Source organism: Mastigoproctus giganteus, chromosome 7, assembly GCF_048544385.1.
Source record: "Mastigoproctus giganteus isolate SK-2022 chromosome 7, ASM4854438v1, whole genome shotgun sequence".
Taxonomy (NCBI): domain Eukaryota; kingdom Metazoa; phylum Arthropoda; class Arachnida; order Uropygi; family Thelyphonidae; genus Mastigoproctus; species Mastigoproctus giganteus.
This window is the reverse complement of record NC_143581.1, coordinates 187093209-187119033: the sequence shown is the minus strand read 5'-3', so window position 1 is coordinate 187119033 and position 25825 is coordinate 187093209. Positions and strand designations below refer to the sequence as shown.

Genomic DNA, 25825 nt, shown 5'->3' with positions numbered 1-25825 from the left:
TTATCAGTACAGAAGTGTTTTACCAACACATCAAAGAGGTAATCCCTCGTTTTCTTTACTAATTATTTATTTATCGAATAAATAATAATTATAATCATATATACTTGCAAAGTATGTACTGGAAAATCGATATATCAAACATTTGCGTTAAACTGCATTTTTTTAGATGCTTTCATAAATGACCAAATGTTTCTTTGATACGCCTAGTCATTCTACCGATTTTCTTTTTAATTTCCTGCAGTAATGAGAAAGGAAAGGAAGTAATTCAAGGCCAGTGGGAAGTAATCCAGGAAAACGGCTGGTATAAAAAGATATTCACAAGCCCTTAGCCTATTCCGTTCGTATTTTACTTTCGAAATTTGCAAGAACGAAAGATGAGTTTTCAGCTTGCCTTATTCCTTGCGGGTGCAGCGTTATGTTCGGGATTCGCATTTCCAACAGGACAGGAAGTACCTCCTGAACCTCCATCAGACACATCTGAGCCTCCCAAGAGAAATGATTTTACGTCTGCTGTGTGCAGTAAGTAATTCGTGATAGGTTTCTCATTTCAGTATGCATTGCAGAGTATTCAATATCTTATTCCTATTTTAAAAAAAAGGTTGTAAATTTTTGTAAATAAACCGTTTACATAAACACCGACTTAAAGGTTTTTTGTACTCCAAAGTTGGAATATTCTCTGTGACTGCTACAGTTTTCATTAGAGATTCGTGCCCGTAACAACTTCACTTTTGTTAATGGTAGAAACGGGCTCCCTCATTCAAAACAAATTGTTGATTCTACCTTCACAGCGTGAAAAATGTATCCTAGTAGTATTTCGGCCATCTACTAAAAGATATTATTCGGTTGTTAAAATTCCATTAAATATATCTTTGAAGTCAAGAATTCTCTTCGAACGTGAGTTTTAAAGTTTATGGACTACTAAAATTCTTAGTTAAATTACTATTTCAGAATAGGGAGAGTTGTTTTTAGAGAGAGGGCTGTTTTGGGGTGTTTGTGTTCATCAGCAACCTCGGACATTGCGTCCTAAGCCACTAATTCGTTTGGAATAAGCAAAGTGACCAAGAAAATATATAGGAGCGTAATTTAGAAAAACCGACAGTCCAATGAAGCCCCTGATTCTCATTTTACAGAAGAGAGTTATCAAATCTGTATTCTAATAGTCATCTAATACGTGTAAGACATTTACAATTACAAATATCTTACATTTGTAATTTAATCTTTTAATTTTGTTAATTTGCAATTACAATTGTAATTTTTTTAACAGAACATTATAAACATTGCCCTATGCTCTCTTTTTTGACTCATGCGAACGAATTAGGTTTTATTTATAGTTAAGTAACAATGGCTGTTTTTAAACACACTATAGCAAAATAAATTAGGAACCACATGCAATATGGCCTTAGTTGCTAATGCTCCAAATAAACAAACTACAAACATGAACCACATAAATAAGTGAAAAAAAATAAAAAACGAAGAAATAGCCTGAAATAGCCCCACTTTTTAATTTTTGCTTATTTAAATAGGATAAAGCTTATTTTAAAAAATTCTGGTCTTGAAGCGTAATGTGAACATTTGGTTTTTAATTAAAAATAAATTGATTAAATTTTGGTGGAAAAATGCTTTTAAAACAAAACTTCTCAATCTAACAAGGATATAAATGAAACTTTCTTCGGTTTTCTTTTCGCAGAATCCGAAAATTTTATCATGAGCTCAATTCTACTTCACAGAACACATCACATCTTTCACATTAGTTTCAGAACAGCAAAGAATATAAATCCATTGTCTTTGGACTGTGGGATAGGTTCTGCTTGCTTCAACATTAATATTTTTTGAGTTTCTGCAGGGCCACTATAGCCCTTGTTTTACCTATACATTTAAATGTCACTAAATCCCACCTAACGATTCTTCAGCAATAAACGCCTAAATTGAAGCGTGAAAGGGTTGACCACAACATACATTGAACTCCTTAAATATTTGCTATTATATACAAATTTACATTGTATTTAGAAAACATCATCATTACTCACCAAAATAACAAATACTTCCGGAAATCACTTTAGAACAGTTTCAATGTGGCTTTTCATCCAAACTGCTAGGATGCCTCTCACAGCCTACAAATCAGTACTCCTACAGAACAATAATATTAGTAAATATCACTAGGACTACCAGGAATTTTAAATCAACTACTCAAGTGTATTATGTGCATGAATTGCGTGTGTTCTCTATCGATTTACCTATTTTGCTGGACAAGAAACCGAGTTTCCATTTGGGGGAACCTTATTATCTACGCCTCAGACCGATCAACTCAGCCAAGAAGGGAAAATAGCGGCTTTCGAACCATAGAATTTTCCATCCGGTGTGAGAAAGACGGTGAAGATTCCAGTGTGCTACACGCGCAGACAACAACGATGGAATAACATGCTAACTCAATACAGAATGCAAACTTATTTTGAATATAGTCTCCTTCCTCTTTAACGAATATCGTGACTACGAATATCATGACATAAAACATACGATTAATTTGATCATAACAATCACAAAGAAGAGATAAATTCTCTTAAGTGATTACACGAAGAGTTCTTTTCAATGGAGTGAGTTATAAATTAAAACCTGTTACTCTGATTTCAGGGGACGAAGAAAGCCGAAATAGAATTGCAGAATGTGTTAAGTTACCCACTGGCGAGGTAAGAATACACCTTTGTACTGCACTCTTAAAAATTAAACGAAATTAATAAACTAGTCAATTAAAAATGTACATTTAGTTATTGTTCCCTAATATGTTATTTGATGGTGTAAAGTAAAATTTACTCTTTAGATCTCTCCTTTCCTTTAAAAAGTTAATAGAAATTTCTGTTAGCATCAGCAACACACGGTACACTACAACTCAGGTGATTTTTAGTAATTTTCAGTACACCAAATATCACCTGAGTTTTAGTGTACTGTAAATACAATTATTATAACCTTTACGTCAGCCTTCAAAAAAAAAAATTCACTGTGTTGTCCCACATTTACTATTTGAGTTAAAATTAAAAAAACACATTCATTTTATTGCACTTCGATAGCGCGCTTCTTTTACTAAGTAACTCTCCTTTTGGTGACAAAAAGGTTGCTAAGTATTTAGTTAATAATTGTATAAAGGTCATTTATAAATTATGCGAAGAGAAGTATTTTTTAACAAATTTCAAAGCTGGAGTTGTCCCGGCAACGTGGGCTCAGAGAGCCAACGTTGGGGCGGCGGCGGTGGGAAAACGCCTGCGCAGAGTCTTGCACGGCCCTTTTCTGCCAGTTGCTTCTTCCCAAGACTAATCGGTACTCCAGGAAGAAGTTGGAGTCGCTACTCCCCAAGACTTTAATCGCTTCTCCAGGAAGACGTTAAAGTCGCTTCTCCCACCCTTGTCATTCACAACTGGAAAGACTGAAATACACGTTTTCGTTAGTTCCTCAGTTTTAGGCCAAGCCAGGGTACTAAAAACTTTTTTTCAGTTACCACAAAACTCTCTATTTGAGATACTACACTAACGACCATTCGTGACTACGAACCCCTCATCCTGAGTGCCCAGCACTCTTTAGATGACAGATTTTTAACAGATCAGCTCTCAAAGCATGAATATGTACTCATCACGTACAAAATGCAAAAAGAACTGAACATTATTTCTTAAAATTAAAAGCAGTTATTCGCATAGTTGCTCTGTGATGTTATACCTTTTCTATTCGTGTTTTCCATGATACTTCATTATTCGCTACTTTCTTACTTAGTCTCAAATTTATTGCCGAAATTTTCTACTTATACAAAAAGAAAATTGATGAATAGGTAATGAAAAAAAATGATCAATGTGCATAAACCTGAACTTTTCATATACATCAAGTGATGTTCATTATCTGCAGATGACCGACCATTGACCAATCTCTATGGCTACTTATGGATTCACATCTCTGCAGTTCTATAATATTTCTTCTTCCATAGCCTTAGAATCACTTGTCCATCCGAATTATTTTGGTCAGCTTGTCAGAATTTTAAAATGAAATTATGCCATATGTGGACTAACTTAAATGGATATCTAATGAAATTTCTTTCTATAGTTCAAGGAAGCCCTTTCTCAATGTTTCTCGGAATACTACCCTCACAGTGACCACCCAGAGTTGACTTATGTCAATCATATTTGTACAGACACAGCAAGAGAGGTATGTACTTTATTGAAACATATTTAGTACGCCATTACATCAGTAAAAGATCCCTATCTATGTTAATGAATTTATGTTCTAAAAATATATTAATGTCACTTTGCAAATACAAGACAACTTTTATACAAATTACAAATAACGAAAATTCGTTTCCGGTGTTGCTGCCTTAAATATTGCCATATTTCTCGATTTCTCTCTCTGTAATGGATATCCATTACAGAGAGAAATCGAGAAATTGGGGGACCCTGAACCTCAATTTAAATTTTAAGAAATTCAATTAGTAATTTTTATTGTACTACCAATTTAGGGCAGATACAGGATTCTTCTATTACTTAAGATTAGAAAGTTTAACCGTCCAAAAGTGACACAGCTAGACTTGATGCAATAAGTCATTGACATATTCTCTCTCTCTCAATATTTTCAAGTTTCAGATTATGTGGACTACAGAGCTTCTCGCAACTGTTCACCTCAGAGGAGATCTTATTGGAGTTTATAAGGGTCTACGTAGGTTTGGAATCTTCGTTGATTCAGGAAAAAGAATGAAGGTGGAATTTTCACTGTTATAACCAGAACTACGCCCTTAAATTCAAATTTTAGTTGTAGAGATTCAGACTAGATTATAGTATGTTTTATTTTAGCTAGCCAGTCATTGATTACAGGAAAAATTAACCTCCAGAGATATCACTAGATTCAGTAACTGATTTTTTTTTATGCTCCTGTTCCGGTCTATCCAACCTATTTCTTTGCTGGTTAAAGCCAATTTATACACCGTTTCCTTAATCTTCATTTTTTCGTTCTTTGGGGAATTACGTAAAGCACTCAGCGATTTTATAATCACAGATATTTTATGTTGTGATTTTCAACTTGTAATTAACAGACTCTTACTTTCTTTATATTTATAGGTGGGTGAATGCATACAAGAAAAAACTGCAGATGTGGTAAGTATTTTCTGAAGAAATTTTCTTCCAGCTTTTAATAGAAATAGTTTTCTTTAAATTTTCAATTTATAAGTCACTTGAAATAAAAAGTTAAAATGCCCGCATTGGAATACGAACTCTTCTGATACGTCGGTTAGCCTTCTCTGACTATATAAATGAAACCCACAAGATGATGATACACTGGTTCGCGTTTAATCTGGCATTGTCCTGCCTTATATTCGACAGCTCAGTTACTTTACTTTTGCAGGAATGCGTACTTCAGATGGTATTGTGACACCTTGGAATAAATTAAGTTTCTTCAAGGTACGTTGTAACTAAGGATGCTATGGAGGAACCGAATTTTTCTGTCTGTAGAAGAAAATGAAAACCTTTCAAATGTTTCGCCAATTAATGTCGATGCTCGAAGATATCATCGCTTGAAGTCGGGGTGTTTAGAAAGTCCACTTGCGGAGTCCGTATACAAGTCTGGGACATTCCAGGAACGCTCATCAACACGTCCTAACACCGTTCATAACAATATTTATTACTACTGTATTCAAAATAATTTATTAAATCAGTTTATTTCCCAAAAAACCTTGGGTCACCCTGGGACGGCTCTGTGCCAGAAGGGTGTAAATATTTACAGACTAAGGTGCGAGGAACACATGCACAATAAACAAGAGTACATGCGTGCTCGACCCGATTGCACGCATTTATAAGTCACTTGAAATAAAAAGTTAAAATGCCCGCATTGGAATAGGAACTCTTCTGATAAGTCGGTTAGCTTTCTCTGACTATATAAATGAAACCCATATAATGTCGATAGCTACCTAAAATAAATTGTAAAGAGCAGAAATGCGGACAATAATTTTTTTTTAGTTTTCTCCTAAAACGTAAGACATTTTGAAACAATTGTTTGTACACAGGTATATAGGCCTTTGATTATATGTAATGACATGGTTTAGACCTCTAAGGTCCACTTAAATACAGAATACTTAAATGCTGAAAAGAGATTACATAAGTGCCATATTTTCGTAAGCCCTTCTTTTTTCTAAATAATCTTTTTTCTAACCTACCACTTTCTAAGTAATAGCTTCTTCCCAATACCTACTGCAATTAAGTTCAATGCCATCTCTGGGTTCCATCTACTTGAAACGTATGACCCAAAATAGCATACAATACATTGAGGAGCCACTACATTAGGTACACCTACCAAATAGCAAGGAGATCTCAATTTTGCCTACAGAAAATCCTGCATTCCTCATGCTTTGGATGCAATTATATATATTAACGAGATGCACGTGCCTTCAATTGCTTCCCACCGTTATTGTAGTTTGGATGGTGGACGATCTCTGGTCCAAAGTACTCCTAATCAAAACCTACTGCTCGTTATGTTTCGAAGTGATAAAGGTTAATCAGTGTAATAGAATTCATGTATCATGTTTAGTGTGGGTTGGATTGTTTACATTAAGTGACTGGCCACTTGGCCCAGACAGTTGCAGCAACCTTTAACCATCTCTGGTACTTGGCGCGGGCTAGTTTAGTGTCTACGACACGAATGCTTTCTTCCAACAGAACCATCCCCCTTGTCTTGCCCAAAGACAAGGAAGAGTACACCCACTCAAGGGTTAAAATCTAGCACCTATTTGAAAATAAAAATATAACCCCATTTAGATCAATCCAAAACCGTCCAATTCGGAATGGTCCACAATGGGTTAATTATATATCAAGTAGTCAGAACACATCGTTTGTCTTAAAAAAAAACCCACAACAGTCCAGTCTTCAAAAGTCACTCTCGTGTTCCTGGATCCAGTTCTGTACAATTCTGGCATTGTGATATGATGCATTTTCCTGCTTGAAGAAGAAGTTAAGACGAGTCGTGCATTGGGAAATGCCTCTTCGGTTACCACAGCTGGACTGGATTATTATTTGACTGACCGTAGCCCTTCTGCTTTCCTGCATACGTTTTGTCATTATCAATTTTTGTTAGTGTTGTCAATAATTATCTTAAATTAATTTAATCTAAATTGAAACGAATTACATGTGAACGAAAACAAGGGATTCTTATATAAAAATACATTTCTAAATATGAATCGCAGTCATTTAACAAATTGATTTTCAAAAAACCCGCTTTTTATTCAAAGTTGATTCTTTCGTTTCTGTCTAAAGATGACCTTCAAACGTATCCAGGTTTGAAGTCATTAAACAGATTTTAATATTCTAAAGATTTGAAAAAAAAAAATCTAGTTTGAGTACTTCCTAAATTTCTCTAATTTTGATTATATTTCGGAATACAAACTGGTAATTCGTTTCGATTTATTCAGTTAATCATAGACATTTAATCCCCTCCTTTAAAACCGTTTAACCTTCCCTCCCGTCCCCTCAAATCAAATTCTTCGAATTCAAGTTGACAGTTTTTAAGCATGCCCAGAGAAGAAACTAATTCTGAGCTATTTCTGTACCACTTTCAGCCGCAAGACAGTGAAGATTTCAAGGAAGCTGTGGTAAGTATTTTTTCTTCTTACATAAATCTTATACTGAAGTAGACATTGAATTCCATATTTAGTTTCGCGAAAATTTTATTTCTGTTAAATTTATTGAATGAAATTTAAGAAATTGATTTAATTAAAAAAAGAAAAACCTCGTATAATGTTTCACTTTTAATTCTATAATAATTATAAACGAACTAACACAAACTCTTAAATTTAAAATATAAAATTATATTTATATCTAAAATACGATATACATAATTTTATTTCATGTTTAAAATATGATGAATGTGTATGCTCAGAAGCAATATATGGTGATAGTTTTAATTTCATTTTAAGGAGTGCATATATGAATTCGTTGAAGAGGTGATGGGAGTGCGCAGCAACATTTGAATTCAAAATTCCGAAGAAAACGAAACTAATGCTAAGAAGTAATCCCCAGTTTCTTATCCACATACTTATCCAGTCACCATTTCAACTGATATTATAAATGTTGTTTTCTTCAGAATATAAATAATAAAAAAGTAAAAGAAGAGTTGAAATCGTTTTTGAAATATAAAGTCAAATTCTTTTAATTCAAAATTACTTTTGGTTTCATTCATACATGTTTATTTGAGAATCAAAATATTGAAGTAAGAATATATAAATTTTTAAAAAATATTTTAGAAGAAGGTTAAGATTTCTCAGATTGAACAGCCATTAACATCGACGACGTACAGCTTTTATGTAATCATTTCAAGCAGTTTGATAATCGATTCAATCAGATTTCTTTTTAGTTATGAAATAGTTCTTCCAACATTTACATTCTGATTATTCTGAACTTTGCCACTGTTTTCATCTTTATACTCTATAATTACTTCTTGAATAGTTATTCGCTATATAAAGCTATTTTTCTGTTTCTCATTCTCTTCTTGTTTTCTCCTTTTTAACTGTAAAGCGATAATTTCAACTACTTAAAAAATCTAGGTATGTTTCCTTAAAGAGTAAGTTTTTACCAGTAAGACTATATCTTCATTATCAGACCTAGATTAAGTGGATTATACACTACCCTGGAAACAAATATCTGGATCCCCCTTGTGTCCATTGAACCTGTCCTACGTGGCAGTCTAGTTGACACGATACATCTTCGTTTGACACTCGTTTGAAAAGGTCTGAGTTTGTTTACCGTCGAAAACTGGAGAAATTTCTAAAGAACTCTTCATTCGGTGCTGTTGATAGCCTATCTGAGGAGGTGGCAGTGGGGTTCCCCAATGATTTATTACAGGTTTTTTCAACAGGGCACAAGATACAAATCATATCGGCCCATGAATACACTTCTAAAGATATATATCATGAAATCTATATTTGAGGATATCACCACAACCATCCAAAAAAGTACAGGAAAATCACGGTTGTTCATTTCATGTGAGAAAGAGATTACTCCAGATGTTCCAACAAACTTTGTAATTCAACGATGGAATAAAGTTTAAATGGCGGTTAGTGTCTCAACAGTTAAACACACATTGCTTTTAGTGTAAGAGCGGTAGCCCATAAGCCAAACATCACAAATGATGACTTGAAGATTTCTGCTGGAATGATTCGTGTCAACAATGAAATTCGGTGGTGATATGATTAAAGTGTGACGTTAGATCTCGTGGTATGGCTCAAACACTTAAGTGGTTGTGGTGAGAATCATGAACGCAGAAGAATACCTGAATATTTGCACAATAGGATACTACCTGTGATGAGGGAGTGCTTTGGTACACACCCATATTTATTTCAACAGGACCATGCCAGACCGCTTTGCTCTGTAATTCTATCCACTGAAGTACCCCACAGTTTATATATAGGCGCCTGCGTAGCCAGGTGGGCAGGAGCGGCAGTGCGTAGCACACGCTTCTTGATTAGACCGGGGTTCGAACCCGTGACCACCAAATACGGAGGATGCGGAAAGGTCAGGGAATGACCACCGCATATCCCCGGAGCAATATGGCCTTAGTTGCTAATGCTCCTAAAAACCAAATAAAAACATAACAACAGTTTATATATATAAATAGCCGTGGGTTAGGGTGGACCTAGGAAGGTTTCCTACGAAATTGTACTGGAAAAACGAGAGGGTATAATAAAATACACTTTTAGAGAAAATTAGGTTAAATAAACATTTTTGTATTATTTTTAAATAATAATTTTTAAATAATAACTGCTTATTTAAATGAGTAGCGAGTAAAGTAAAAATTAATGCAGTAATATAGGATCAAATAAATTACAATGATAGCATAGAAAAGATAGAAGAAATATATAAATAAATAATCGTAAACCAAGGTACATAATAACTTATCAAGAAGCCACAACATTACCATGGTTTATGGAAGCACAAAGGAATTCGATTACCACACAGTTTAGTACAAGTTTGGCTTAATTTTACTAAACTCGTATTTTATTTTCAATTTGATAACTTTCTCTATCTTAAATTTTCTAAATTAAATTGAATGGCAGTGGAGACGAGCCTCACAACGAATGTCTGAAGGTCAGTCAAGAGACCTAATATCCATTGTGACAGCTTAAAGGAAAAAGGACACCAGGTGAGATGGCTGAAGTTCGCTTTACAATACTGCAAAGAAACAACTTATCAAGTAACAGCCATGACAAATGTACACAGCCTTCCTTTCTAATAATATGACAAATACTCCTAAATTTATCAAAAACCACTTACTTGCCAAACACCAAATGGAATTTGATCAAACAATTATTTAAGGTCAACTGGTAAGTTAACCTTAATTAATGGTAGAAATTGTTGTGTAACTCGTGCAGCTTGCCACAAAATTAGATACAGATCTGAACTCCGATGAGTCCTGTTTAAGCCTACAAACATATTCTAGACGTTGTTTCTTCTGGAGACAAGGCGAAATACAGTAATTTCTCTCCAACATCAGAGAAAGGGACACTTAAGATGGAGGTGGTGTTCTTGGTAGGGCAGAATAATAATCAACGGCTGCACCTCTCTTCAGATACCAAGAACAGATCGTCGAATTCCTATGTTTGTTTTTTAGGGGTGCGACTGGCCCAAATTTTCTTTTCATGCACGAACGCCACTGTACATAGAGCTCAAGTGGTGGAGGAATATCTTTAAACTGAAGATATCTAACGACTATCGTGGCCAGCACGATCGCCAGACGTAAATGCGATCGAATATGTGTGAAACGTCCATGGGCGTCGCAATGCACTCTGACAGCCAACTCCTCGGTCACTTGTTGCGCTAAGGTCTGCGCTGGTGGAAGGATAAGATGATTTTCCACGAAATCTTTTAGTCACCCTTATATGAAGCAACGTTCACAGCTGTCAAGTGTGTTTAGCCGTTGGAGGGATCATACGTGGTACTGATGTCATGCGGCATCTTGTGTTGTTGATATCTGTAATGTGACCATTCTTTCAATTCTTATATAATGTCCATTATAGCTGTCCGAAGTTTCTCGCTGTGTCCTGATTTCATCGCAAGCTGCACGAGTTACACCACGTTTTATGCATGATCTGTTAATTGTATCGAGCAGTGTTGCAGAAAGGTAAATTTAACTTCTCTGAAGGAGTTTTCCTCACTTCAAAGTACATAGTTTTCACAACTTTCAGTTAACAAATCTAAATTCATCATACCACTAAAAGTACAGTGAACAGTTTAATAATCAAAAGCATGGCAATCGTTCAAGCGAAACGGGTGCAACACGTGCTGTGGACTTATACTGTTCTGCCATTTTATTAGGTACACCCCTGCTGTGCACACAAATGGTTTGTCCCACAACCTTACAAATCACATGACCACAGTTGTGGATATAAATGCAGCAGAACAACCTTTCTAGTATCAGTTAAGCGTACAAACTGTAGAATGGGGGAAAGGAGTGATCTAAAGGACTTCGGACGTGGCATGCTGGTAGGTGTAAGATGTGCTGGACAAAGCATCTCTGAAACAGCAGTTCTCCTGAACTTTTCATGCACCACAGTTTCAAGGGTGTATCGAGAATGGTGGAACGAACAGAAAATATCCTCTCAATGGCTCTCCTATGGAAGAAAATCGCTTGTGGATGAGAGGAGGATGGCTAGAATTGTGCATACAAACAAGACGGGCCACAATGTCGCACATCACGTCAGAATACAACCTTAGTGCGCAGAACAAAATATCGCAACGGACTACTAGTCGTACTTTGTAGCGAATGGGCTAAAACAGCCGAAGGCCACATCGCGTACCTTTGTTATAGATGAAAAACAAGAGAGGATGCCTCCTGTGGGCACAGCAACACTAGCACTGGAATATCGAGGATTGGAAAACAGTTGCTTGGTCTTACAAAGGCAGAAAAATTTACATCAATGCATAATTTCAGCATGATTATCTTATGAACAACTCAACCCTTATGCCATTTTCAGAACATTCAATTATTTTGTATTTTCTTATTGGATATGCCAATACATTTTACACAACTTTGACGGAGTCTTCACGGAATGCGAATTCCAAAAGATTTTCAAAATCGTTCGGCGGGTTTTTCTGCAAATGCTTTCAATATTTTGAAAAACTTTAATACTCGATCAATTCCTCTGTATAAACTGAAGCTTAACCATCGAGGTTTTGTATATATCAGATTACTATTGTTGCTTTTTTTATTATTTTTTCTCCATATGTGTGTCTTTTCCGTCCCAGCACCGGTACTGTTACCGTGTGCTTGAGGCGGTTGTTATGTCTAGTCACTATATTATTATTACTCAAGGATGTCTTTGGCTATCCTTTTATCCATTGCAGCAACTTACCCTTAATACCATTCTGCTCCAATTTGTACAAGAGTCTTCCATGCGCAACAGTGTCAAAAGCTTTCCTGAAATCCAAATATATGATATCAAAATTATTTTTTTGCATCCAGTTCCTTTGTAACCACACCATAATAACCAAAAAAATTTATCAGACAAGACTTTCCCTTAATAAACCCATGCTATGTCTGAATTATTGCTGCAGTCTTGTCTAGATCATCGTGCAATGAATCTTTAACCAGTGACTCCATTATTTTACCCGGAACAGAAGTTAAACTAACTGGTCTGTAATTACTCGTGTCACCCTTCGATCCCCCTTTGTGAATTGGGGATACATTTGCACATCTCCAGTCCGTGGGAACCTCCCCTGAGTCCAAGGATGCTCTAATAATTATGGCAAAGGGTTTGCTTACTTCCTTTGCCGCCTCCTTTAATATAACTGGATAGATCCCATCCACCTCAGGTGTATTTCTTATGTTTAACTTCAACAATTTCTCCTCCACTTTGCTCTCAGTTATTACAAAATCATTAAGCACTCTGCAACAATTTGATAACCTTCTTCCATTTTCAAACCTTAATAATTTCTCATGTTTGAATGTAGATGCAAAATACTCATTCAGTTTGTTTGCTATCTGAGCAGAATCATCAACAGTCGAACCATCGATGTCAAGTGGACCAATCAGATTCATCCCCTTCCTTCTAGAGTTTATATAAGTAAAGAAATCCTTACTGTTTTTCTTAGCATATTATGCCAAAGGTTTCTCGTAATCTGCCTTCGCCTGCCTAACCTCCTTTGTGACCTGATTACAGACTAGCTTATATCTGCCATAGGCTTCTGAGTTGCTTGATAATTTATATGCATCCCATGCATTTTTCTTCTCTATCGCGTGCCTCATTAGTTCATCTTAGAACCAAAGTTATATCATGCATTAGTGGACTCCCAACTCAATTATTTAGTAAATGTATATGCACAAACAAATATAACTGAAAAGAAGGGTAATGAACAACTCATTTAATAGGATTATGAGGCTTATTGTTGTTATTTGGTTTTTAGGAGCAATAGCAACTAAGGCCATATTGCTCCGGGGATATGCGGTGGTCATTCCCTGACCTTTCCGCATCCTCCGTATTTGGTGGTGACCGGCTCGAACCCCGGTCTAATCAAGAAGCGTGTGCTACGCACTGCTGCTCCTTCCCACCTGGCTACGGAGGCGCCTTTTTAAAAATTAATTTGGAACAATCTGAACATTAGTTTTGAGGAGTTAAAGGAGCAAAGGAATTTCTCACATAATTTAAGGAACACAAAATCAATTCTTTTGCCTCACCTTAGGGTACAAAATAGATTTGGAGACAGGCATACAATGAATATAATAAACAATTATTATATTCATTGTATGCAATGAATATAATAAACAATTTGTTGCTAGTGTCGATTTCAGACTTAGGAGAAGTTATCCTATTTTCAAATTAAAAATTTTATTAAGAAAACCTTTGATACTTAATGATTCAGTAGATTAGAATTGCTATGCATACACCTTGCTATCTCTGTTGCAGGGTGGAATGTACTATGTGTTGTATGTTAAATAATAAATTTGTATTGAAAACTGTTTTATGTGATGAATTACAACTTGTTATCAAGAAAATTGATTTTCTTAACAAGTTTATGCAGTTTTAACATTTTTTTAATAAATTGTTTTGTATTATTATTATTATTATTATTATGTTATCTTTTTTCCTTCATGGATTAGGCGGTTCGCCTAATCCATAAAGGAAGATACGTCATCCGCTTAATCCATCTTTTCTTTGGTCTTCCTCTGTCTCTTTTTCCTTTTGCTCTCTATATGTATAAGCTAATTTAGGGAATCTATTATCTTCCATTCTTTCTACATGTTCTTTCCATCTTTGTCTATATTCTATAATTGAGTAAATTTTTAATTCCTTTTTCTGATATTTACGTTTGGTATTTTATCTGATTTTGTACATCCTTTAACAAATCTTAAAAATTTCATTTCTGCAGCTTGTATTCTATTAATGTCTCTTTGTTTCAGAACCGTAAGGAAGTGTTGGTATTGCCATTTCTTCGTAAAATTTCAATTGTGTTTCTTTCCTTGTTTTCTTAGCCAGAGTTCTTTTTATTGTTCCACATATATTTTGAAATTTCTCCAATTTCTGGTTCATATCTTCTTCGACATCATATGTTATATCACATCCTAGATATTTAAAATGTTTTACTTTTTCGATTATTTTATCGTCTATAACTTTTTTTGTCTATATTACCTGTACATGATCTTCCTTTTCTGAATCCTGCCTGTTCTTCTATTAATATTGAATCAGAGATAATTTTAATTCTGTTATTTATTATTTTTTCGGTGTATTTTACACTACGTTATGAAAGTCATAAAATAGCATAAAAGGCATAAGAAATTCAGAATTTAAAATCTGGAAAATGTTTGGTGTCAAATATTAGAAGAGATTTAAAATAGGCTCTTCTAACAATTGAAATAAAGTATACATAAATTTAATATCAATGAATCGTTGTAGAACCAGCGTATGCAGTATTCTTCTTCATAACTTTTCAAGGTCTTTCTGGAAATTATAAACCCTCGCACAGTGGCAGCAATTTTGCTTTTTCAGAATCTCTTGAGGGTGGCACAGCGGATTCCTACAATTAGACAACTCTACAACAGAATACATGGGTTTGTATCTATTAACTTGGTATTCGGAGAATAATATGACAACGATCGAATGGCCCATTCTAATGCGCTTAGCGCAATATAAAAAGTGTAAGGAGAATTGGAATGGCGTCTATTTTTAGCACTTGCTATCATTCAATTACCAACGGAAGACAATGAGAAAGTTCATTTTACGAAGTCTTGGTTCCGTGGCATGTTTTTAACATTACGCAAAACCTCTATCATGATAACTGGCGAAACGTGTACATTCCTCTATGGGATCTCATAGTAAATAGTTTTTAATACTCGGATTCTTTTTCCATTTAACCCCATTATCACTTACCGCAAACAGTAAGGAGATAACTTCTCTTAAATAAGGTTTTCTTCTTGGATGAAACGAATCTTTAAGAGGGACATTTTACCAGCTTATTACTGGCCTGATCTATATAGTGAGCACGGAAATTGGACTATCAAAATTGACGATTGTTTTTTTAACTAAATACTACTACAACAAGTTGAGTTGGATAGATGCTAGTACTTTGGCTATGATTATACCTATCACAAATCTTAAAACAACCTGGCGTGAGATATGAAAAATATATGGCACGTCAATCATTTCAATAATAGTCATTCTCGCTCTGAATCCACATTAAAATATACATTCTTCTCAGATCTTTATGGTTAATCCACATACAAAATATTTTAAACGTTATACAATCTATTTATGCAGTCCAATGTGATGTTTAACTGCCTACAAATTATGGTTCTGAACACATTCCTGTCAGTGATCATATGTATCCTTTTCACATACAAATTGTATAAACAATTCCTCTGCTGAATTACCCGATTTCTTGAAGATCCCTGTCATAAGTGCAACTGGGTATAAACGAGCATTAGCACATAATGGTTAAAGAATTTCGAGTTGTTAATTATACAAGCATTAAATCTAATATTTAAGAAAACATCAAGTACTAAAATCGATTTCCATAGCGATCTTTACAGTTGACAGTTCATTCTAATCAAGGAATCAGTGAGAAGGAGTGACAGTGCTGTGAACAAAGTGGTATGCCAATCTCGGGAAAAGGCATATTGAAAAGCATTGACTGTAAACAAAGGTAAAGCTTCAGGATGAATGCTATAGATCCTATTATATTAAAAATGGCTTTCATGTGACAGTATATGATCCCACTGAGGACGTTAATGGGATCAGTTCACCATTGGACTCCGATCAGACTCTCTTTCCCTGGATTGGAAATGCGCTAAAGTGACACTAAACCAGAACGTAGGTGAGAGAGACATTATGAACAACTATAGACTAGACAGTTTTATTTCTGTGATAGGCAATTCCCCCATAGTCCCTGCATTGTATCCTAACTGGAGACTCTGTGATTTTACCCACCACAGAACTTAAAATCACTATGATCCATTTGGAGACGAACGGAATCCTTAATTGATCATAATGGGTTCATGAAGAGGACGTCTTGCCCAAACAATCCAGTTAATTATTATGACGAAGTCATAAAACAGTAGGATGCAAGAAACAACTTTACCATTATTTACCTTCGTTTCATTAAAGCTTTTGATACGATTCCCCTTGAAAAGCTACTATATAAACAGAAACAAAGTACAATTAATGAAAACATCCTTCGTTAGATCGAGGCTGGCTAAAATATAGAAATAGAGCTGTCAGAAATATATATTCATCAGGATAGACCACTCCACCAATGTTAAGTCCCACGGAGATCACTACTGGAGACAGTTCTATTTCTTGTAATCTTTATTGAGAGTGATGAGGGAGGACAGGAAACGTTTGCAAAGTTTGATGACGATTTAAACATAAAATGGATGGATAACGCCGATAACTGGGCCATATTACTTCAAAATGACTTATTTCCGCTACATGAATAGTTTTAAAAAGGGTAACCGGAAATGTGATTTCTGTAATATAAATGTTTGCGCCTTAAAAATAGAAATCCAATTACTGACAAGCTATTGGAAGCGAAGTTAAATATGGTTCAGAATGACAAGGGCTTAGGAGTTACAATTCAGTTCAACAGGAAATTATCTTGCAGTGTAAACAGGAAGCTTAGAAGCCAAATGGGTCCTTGTCTACCATATAAAACCTTCGAAATCAGGAAAAAAGGTGTCATTATCTTATTTTTATAAGACGATGGGGATACGCATTTAATTGTTGAAATCTGGAGCCGACTCGAAAAAAAAAAAGAATTTTCAAAAAAGAGTACTATAAAGAGTACAAAAGAAGGTAACTACAGTAGAAGAAGGGTGCATCGATACATATAAAAAGAATGGTTTCGAAGGTGCAGACCTCTAAACTTGGCAACTAGACATCATTAAGGAAGTGCGGTTGGAGGTGTACAAGCCCCTGAAGAGAATCAGTAAAAGGAATGGGAGCTGTAAGGACCCGTCCTTACAGTAATTAATAAAAATTGTTAAATATTATGAGAAATTTAACTGTAGTACGAATAGTGGTTTTCTGGTACAAACAACATGGATTAAGAAACACTGGAATTCAAAAATACCTTCCAGTCACTCTCTGTTTAGTAGTAGCTTGTTTGTATAGAAGTTCTTTGATGAGTGAGTGAAAGTAATATACCATGACAAATCCCCCATTAAGACAGAGGCAGATGCACCATAGAAAGGGCCAAGAGTGTTTAAGCTGGCCCTCTTAAAGATTTCACGGTGAAACGCTATTAGAGGTGGGCGACGTCACCAGGTGTGCGCGCGTGAGGTCACGGGAGGAGCTGTGACGCTTCTCAGCTGACCGGAACTTCCGCCTCTCTTTCTAGATTGTTCTCGTATGTTCGAGGTTCACGGAAGTTGGGGCACAAAGAGTAAAGAAGACCCGCCCACGGAAGAGGAGAGGAGACAAATGAGAACACAGGAAAAGGGATGTGCAGATCTCCTATTGGCCAGGAAGACAATAGAGGGAATTTTGAGAGGGAGATTCTGAAAAGGTTTTCGTGGCATTTCTGGAAAAGTTTTCGGAGGAGTCGGAAGAAGTTCACGGAGCGGTCTGGAGAATGATTTGAAGGAGTTGGAGAACGATACAAAGCAGAGCAGTAGTCTAATTTGGGTGATAGCTGCAGACCTGAGGTAGATGGAAGCAGTGATAGAAATTCTGCATATCCCGACAGCCAGTAGGAATGTTCACCTGTAAACATGGAAGCCGTAGTGAGGAAGAAGGAAGAATCACACCCTGAGAATTATATAGGCGAAGCCAGTCGAATGAGTGGTCGAACCATTGACCTACTCGAAAACCCCTCTATCCACGGAAGAAGAAATGCTGACCGATAAAGAGTATGCGACACTGATTGATTCCAGCCGTACAGTATCCGGTAGGGAAACACCGTAATCACCGAGATCCCCAAAAGAGCGCCCCCGCATTCCAGTACCTGAATGACCGATATGAAAGGAAGCCGAGCAGAGAGGGAAGTTCCAGGCCAAACACGTAAGTGCTAGAGAGTTTACCGAAATAGGTGTACTTAATTTATTAAGGAGAGGACTTTAGGAGAAAAATGTGTATATTTAAGTAATGAATATATGAATAAAGGGGTAATGTATTTAAGACGGACGCAGCCTATAATTTGAAGTGAAGCTCCTCATATAAATGCTTGCTGGAAGGAGAGGGTATGATAGTTAACTGAGAATTGTTTAATGTTGGGAAAGGTTTTTATAATATGTATGAAATTGAAGGTTGAAATTTCAATTTATTATGAGTTGATTTGTGGGGAGTATTTCTGATTTAAGTAGGGGCTAATTAATAAGTGATATTATAAAGATATAGAGGATTAACTGTTCAGAAGAGTAATGTTAAATTGAATTGATTAATATTTCCTGTTGACCTGATTGCAGAAAGGGTGTCTAATTGAATAAATGCAATTTTTCTTACAAACTGAGACACGAACTCTGAAGGTTTTTGTGAGCCAGTTCATTGGCTGGTAGTTGTTGGTTTATTATACAGACTGTTCATAAGAAGAGTGGGAAGAATCTATGTAAAGTGTATGACACGACCTATTGAAGTCCCTGTAAAGAACATGAAGAGACACCATGACATAATGAATAATAATGTGTATTAGAATAGGATATCAGATGATGAAACAATTGAGTTTGAACAAGATATTTACACATATAAAGGTTAATGAATTAACAAGTTACCAGCCAAATATAGTTTGACCAAATACTATTGCTAATTTCTGTATGATATGTTAATAAACATTGTTTTATTTTACATTCATGTGTTGGAGTCTGTCATTCCGAAACTCAGCCAATCCTGTGGAGAAATACTTAAAATAATTAAGGTCCCCTACGAGTCAGGTAATCTTCTGAGAACAAACAAGTCAGATGCTAAGTGGGAGGATTCGACTACGGGGATATACATATAAAAAGGGGATAAATTATAATAATTAAAATATAAAGAAAATTAGGGCAACCAAGAAAAACAATAATACCACCCCCCCCCCATAAACAGTCCCACCCCCACAATTGGCGAGCGTAAGCCAGGATAATTCTGCACAACGGAAGGCTGAGTTCAGAACGACAGGAAAATATATATACATGTATATATACATGCAATCCAGTTGCTGAAACTGATAGAAAAAATTCAGCTGGCGAGCCAGAAAGCGTAAGTTAGAATTATATGTATTACTGAGTTGATTATTGTTGAATGAATTTTAGATGGAACAGGTAAATAACGGTGGATTTTACAGACAAGTATTGATTTAGCGTTGAACTGGAAATTATTATTTATGTACAATTGAATTAATTAGTGAGACCGGACAGGGAAACCTCAAGGATAGATAGGTAAAAATTAATAAGTTTTATAATTATTGGGTGTTGAAATTTTACTAATTGATTATTGATCAAGCAGGTAAATGTTAATGGTAAATTGAATTGGATTATCTAATATAGTTAAGGAATAGTAGAAAGATTATTCGGCAGACATATTGATTAGTTAAAGTTGATAGCTAGAGATTAATAGATATAAAATAAAAATGCCAAGAAAGGGTAGGAAACGCGGCGAGGACTGCGAAAATTTTGGGGGCCACAGTGACGAACATGAAGGCCAAGAAAAACCAGAGGTGAGAATGGTAAGCGGGGTAGCAAAGGGGTCAGGACAAATCAAATACAGCAAGTATTTGAAACCATTTAAGGGGGAATCAGGTGAAAGAGTGGAAAAATTTATTAATAAATTAAAGCTAATTAAGGATAAGGAAGAGTTAAGCGATATGGATGTCATAACTATAGGGGAATTTAAATTAGAAGGACAGGCATTAGAAAAATACAGGCAGGCTACAGTGGCAGAAGAAATAGTAACACTCCACAGATTCACTGAGACATTAAGAAAATTATTTGGGAAAAAGAATGACTTGTTAACCAGCATAGGAAAATTGGGAGGATACACGCAGACCACTCGCGAAACAGTAAGCGAATTCCACCAGCGACTTCTAAATTTAAAAATAAATACAGAAACATCAGAATCGGAGAAACAGGCGTTCGAAAAGATACTAACAGGGCAATTCATCACAGGGCTCAGGCACAATTTTAAAAAGGAAGTACTAAGAAAAAAACCAGAAACATTAACAGACGCATACAACCTCTCATTAGAGGAGGAAAGACTTGAAAACTTTAGTAGAAATACGGTGGCAAAGGAGATAAACGCGATAACAGACAGAAAGCAGCCTGAAACAGGAAAGGAGTCGAGGGAGTGGGGAAGCGAAATCGAAGGGTTAGCTAAACATTTAAATAGCATCGAAAGAAAGATGGAGTGGATGATGGAAAGGCTCTCCTTAAGCAATGATGCTACAGAAATTCAGCAACAAACGGAAGTGAAACAAAGATTGGGTATAGTTTCACGAACAAACGAGGGGGGAGACAAGGATGGCGGTCGTAAATGGTGTTATAAGTGCCAGAACTCAGACCATTGGACCCGCAACTGCAAAGTGAAACGGGGTACCAAAGATAACTGGGAAAGGGGAGAATATTGCCACCAAAATAGAAATCACCACGTGAGTAGGCCCATACACTCGGACCAACGGATGGGGGAAAGACACACTACGGATAAGAAGGGCAGCTATTTGCAGGGCTACAGAGGAGATAGGCCAGCCTTAATACAAAAAAGTCCGTCACCGGGGGACCAAGTGGGCATATAGGGAAGCATTATCCAAGAAAGGGCATACACATAGAGTCGGTAAGAAGCAATGCAAGCAACGATACCTTATTTTACGTAGACGGCAGCATCGGCGGGGTGGATAGCCGGATGCTCATCGACAGCGGGGCTACCCGGTCACTAATGACCTGGAATTTCTATTTAAAGTACAGGGACATCCGGGGAGAAAACAATGTACAGGCCTGCGAGGAATATACATTGAAGGGTATAGGCCGGGGCGATTGGCCGACAAAGTATTTAGTAACAGAGGATGCAGCATTAGGAAAGGGAAGCGAAGTAGTGAGATACCAGTTTCTAGTAGCTCCGGGGATAATGGGCGCTGGATACGATGTGATAGTGGGGATAGACCTATTAAGGGAGGCTGGATGCGTTATAGACCTGAAGAAAAATAAGTTATTGTTCGAGCAAGGGGTCAGTTCACCAGTCTCAGGTATCACGAGAACCACTGGAGAGATTGAGACATGCGTGACTCAAGAAAATAGGGTGCCGGAAGGACCAAATTGGCCTGCGGAAGTAAGGAATCTGATAAACGGATATGGGCATTTGTTTACCGAAAGGGTGTCCGAGCTGGGCTCTACGAATTTAACCGAGCACGAGGTCCATGTAACCCAGGACAACCCCATTTTCACTCCGCAGTACCGTATTCCCCAAGCCCAAATCCCAAAACTAAGGGAAGAGATCTCGCTGATGGAAAGGGCCGGAATTATAGAAAGGTCGCAATCCAAGTGGAATAGTCCACTGCTAGTCGTGAAAAAAGCTGAAGGGGGAATTAGAATAGTGCTGGACCTCAGGAAAATTAATCAAGTCACAAAACCTATCGATTTCCCCATGCCAAATGTGTCAGAGGTTCTGAGCAGTCTAAAGGGAGCTACGTATTTCTCTAAACTGGATCCAAACTCAGGTTACTACCAGATACCTCTCCACCCTGAGCACAAGAAATACTTTGCTTTTCAAACCCCTTTTGGAAAATATCAGATGGCCAGAATGCCACAGGGAGCCCGAAATTCTGCGGCCTCTTTTCACTGCGTTATGAGCACTATTTTTGCAGACCTGCTAGACAGAGGGGTAATGTGCTTCATAGACGACGTTCTGGTTTATTCCCCCACGTTGGAGGAGCACAGAGAGCTGTTACGGGATGTTTTCCAGAGACTGACTGAGGCCAACCTATCCCTGAAAACATCAAAGTGCAAGTTTTTGATCCCTGAGATAGAATATTTGGGGCACACCATCTCCACAGAAGGTATAAAGCCAAACCAAAAAAATATAGAAGCAATTCAGAATTTGAAGCCCCCTCGCACTGTGAAGGATGTGAGGAGAGTGCTCGGTATGGCAAATTATTACAGGCGACACATAAGAAACGGTGCTGAGATAATGAGGCCGCTAACCGCTTTAACCAAAAAGGGGCAGAGGTTCGTATGGGATGAGCAGGCAGCTCAGGCCTTCAGAACCTTAAAGGGGGCCCTAACACAGCGACCTCTGCTGGCACACCCAAACCCCTCAGAACCATTTTTTTTTTTGGTTTGTGATGCCTCTAGGGAGACTATAGCAGGGGTGTTGGAGCAAGAAACGGATGGGGGCAGGCAGCCTATAGGCTACTGTAGTCGGCCGCTGAATAGACATGAGAAGAACTATGCCACCTGTGAGAAGGAGGCACTAGCAATCGTGTTTGCGGTGAAGAAATTTAGATTTCTCCTATATGGACGTAAGGTAATCGTTCTGTCTGATCACCAACCTCTAAGAATTCTGCGGGACATAAGGGACAAGAATGACAGGCTGGTCCGGTGGAGCATAGCACTGCAGGAGTACGACCTGGAGGTGCAGTACATACCGGGGTCACAAAATGTGGTGGCGGATTTTTTGAGTAGAGCCGAATATGACCATCAGGGGAGGGCACTAGGGGGCACGCAACAGGTACACGTATTAGGGGTAACTCACGAGGGAGACGCCGAGATCTGTGGAGAGGACGATTGGGAAAGGGTTCGCGTACGCAAGGCACAAAGGGAAGATCCCGACCTAAAGGCCTTCATACAAAACCTGGAACTAGAGAGTGGTGGTAGCAGCAAGGAAAGGGAGGGGGAAAACAATCGTTTGAAGTTGGATAGCGAAGGCATCCTCCGTTATGAAACGACTGGGTCAAGGGAGAAAGGAAAGGGGGGAAGGCTCGTAGCCCCCAGGAAAATGATAGAGTGGATATTAAGACGGTACCATTCTCATCCTATGGCTGGGCATATGGGCTACCGAAAAACAAAGGAGAGGATTGAAACCCGGTACTATTGGAAGTGTTTGGATCGGGATGTAAGGGAGTTTTGCCGTTGTTGTCACGAATGTCAGGTGCGGAACACCTTCACAGGTAGAGCCCCCCTTCAAGCACACCTGAGTCCTAATCAAGCTTTTGAGGCGATCTCTATGGATATTGTGGGACCATTGCCCATCACTAGGAATGGAAATCGGTACCTTCTTACGGTGATTGACATGCTCACCAGGTATCCGGAAGCCATTCCCTTGAAGGATCAGGCAGCTTCAACTATCGCCAAAGCATACTTAGAACACGTGGTGTGTAGATACGGGTGCAGTGACACAATATTAACTGACCGCGGGCCGAATTTCCAGTCAGAATTAATGTTGCAGGTATGCGAGTTACTAAAGATAAAGCGAATATTCACGGCACCTTATAGGGCACAATGCAACGGGATGTGTGAGAGACTAAATAGAACATTAAAGAAAGCACTGTCTCATCTTAGTAATAGAGTGGGAGACAACTGGGATGAGCAAATTCCCTATGCATTATTCGCTGTTAGGACAGCCATCCACCGCAGTGTCTTGGAGAAGCCATCCTTTCTACTACTCGGGTTCGATCCTAGGTTCCCGTGGGATTTGTCGGATGACAGCACCCGGCCGAAATATAATGACATTCAGGATTTCAAGAGAGAGCTAATCGATCGATTCGAGACTGCTAGAGAGATGGCCAAGGAAGCCAGCCTACGAAATAGTGCTAGGAGGAGGGATATGGCCAATAAGGGACGGATACATAAGCAGATTAATGAAGGAGACTGGGTTTTAATTAAAAATGAGGGACAAAAAGAAAAAAAATGGCTTAAACAAGCTAAGGGGCCATTCAGGGTGATAGCGAAACTTTCCCCCGTAACTTATAAGTTGAGACAGGTAAATAACCCCCGAAACGAACGGGTTGAACACGAAGATAGGTTAAAAAGGTATCACTTCCAAGTGAAACCAATAATAAATGATTGCGTTTTGGAAGGAAGAGGGAGGAGATGTGTGCAAACACGGTCAAGAGAAATAACCACTGGACGAAGGGGGGAGGAGCAAAGGTGTCCCCAACAAGTCGGCAAGGAAAGGTACCAGTTGCGAAATACCCCAAGGACGGACTATAGGAGACTTCACCAAGGTGAGTTTGGTGTCAGAGGATAATGTACCATAAGTAGCCGTGTATAAAGGAAATAAACAGGATGCAGCAAATGTATCTAGGAGCAGTATTCGACGAAAATATGGGATGGGAGTAGTTAATGAAGCTTAATATAAGTTTAAGTAATGTCTGGTATATAAGTGTAATTAGAAAATATAGAAAGGCAATTAGAGGAGATTGGCTGTCGATTAAGTGGATCTGGGATAAAGGCATATCCGTCTGAGGACAGAAAGAAAAAAATTTATGTATGGAATATAAATTTTTTTAGGGGAAGAGGAATGCTATGTAAGGACCCGTCCTTACAGTAATTAATAAAAATTGTTAAATATTATGAGAAATTTAACTGTAGTACGAATAGTGGTTTTCTGGTACAAACAACATGGATTAAGAAACACTGGAATTCAAAAATACCTTCCAGTCACTCTCTGTTTAGTAGTAGCTTGTTTGTATAGAAGTTCTTTGATGAGTGAGTGAAAGTAATATACCATGACAAATCCCCCATTAAGACAGAGGCAGATGCACCATAGAAAGGGCCAAGAGTGCTTAAGCTGGTCCTCTTAAAGATTTCACGGTGAAACGCTATTAGAGGTGGGCGACGTCACCAGGTGTGCGCGCGTGAGGTCACGGGAGGAACTGTGACGCTTCTCAGCTGACCGGAACTTCCGCCTCTCTTTCTAGATTGTTCTCGTATGTTCGAGGTTCACGGAAGTTGGGGCACAAAGAGTAAAGAAGACCCGCCCACGGAAGAGGAGAGGAGACAAACGAGAACACAGGAAAAGGGATGTGCAGATCTCCTATTGGCCAGGAAGACAATAGAGGGAATTTTGAGAGGGAGATTCTGAAAAGGTTTTCGTGGCATTTCTGGAAAAGTTTTCGGAGGAGTCGGAAGAAGTTCACGGAGCAGTCTGGAGAATGATTTGAAGGAGTTGGAGAACGATACAAAGCAGAGCAGTAGTCTAATTTGGGTGATAGCTGCAGACCTGAGGTAGATGGAAGCAGTGATAGAAATTCTGCATATCCCGACAGCCAGTAGGAATGTTCACCTGTAAACATGGAAGCCGTAGTGAGGAAGAAGGAAGAATCACACCCTGAGAATTATATAGGCGAAGCCAGTCGAATGAGTGGTCGAACCATTGACCTACTCGAAAACCCCTCTATCCACGGAAGAAGAAATGCTGACCGATAAA

General features: G+C 37.7%; 1 protein-coding gene across 1 annotated transcript; it reads left to right on the top strand.

Annotated features, from left to right (window-relative positions):
- The first annotated feature begins 349 nt into the window (after nt 1–349).
- On the top strand, nt 350–8055 carry LOC150083423 (uncharacterized). The gene is made up of 6 exons (XM_090377267.1): nt 350–519; nt 2629–2684; nt 4081–4182; nt 5085–5120; nt 7571–7603; nt 7928–8055. The coding sequence occupies exons 1-6, from the start codon at nt 375–377 to the stop codon at nt 7979–7981; spliced, it is 426 nt and encodes a 141-aa protein (XP_090233393.1). The 5' UTR covers nt 350–374; the 3' UTR covers nt 7982–8055.
- The last annotated feature ends 17770 nt before the right edge of the window (nt 8056–25825 follow it).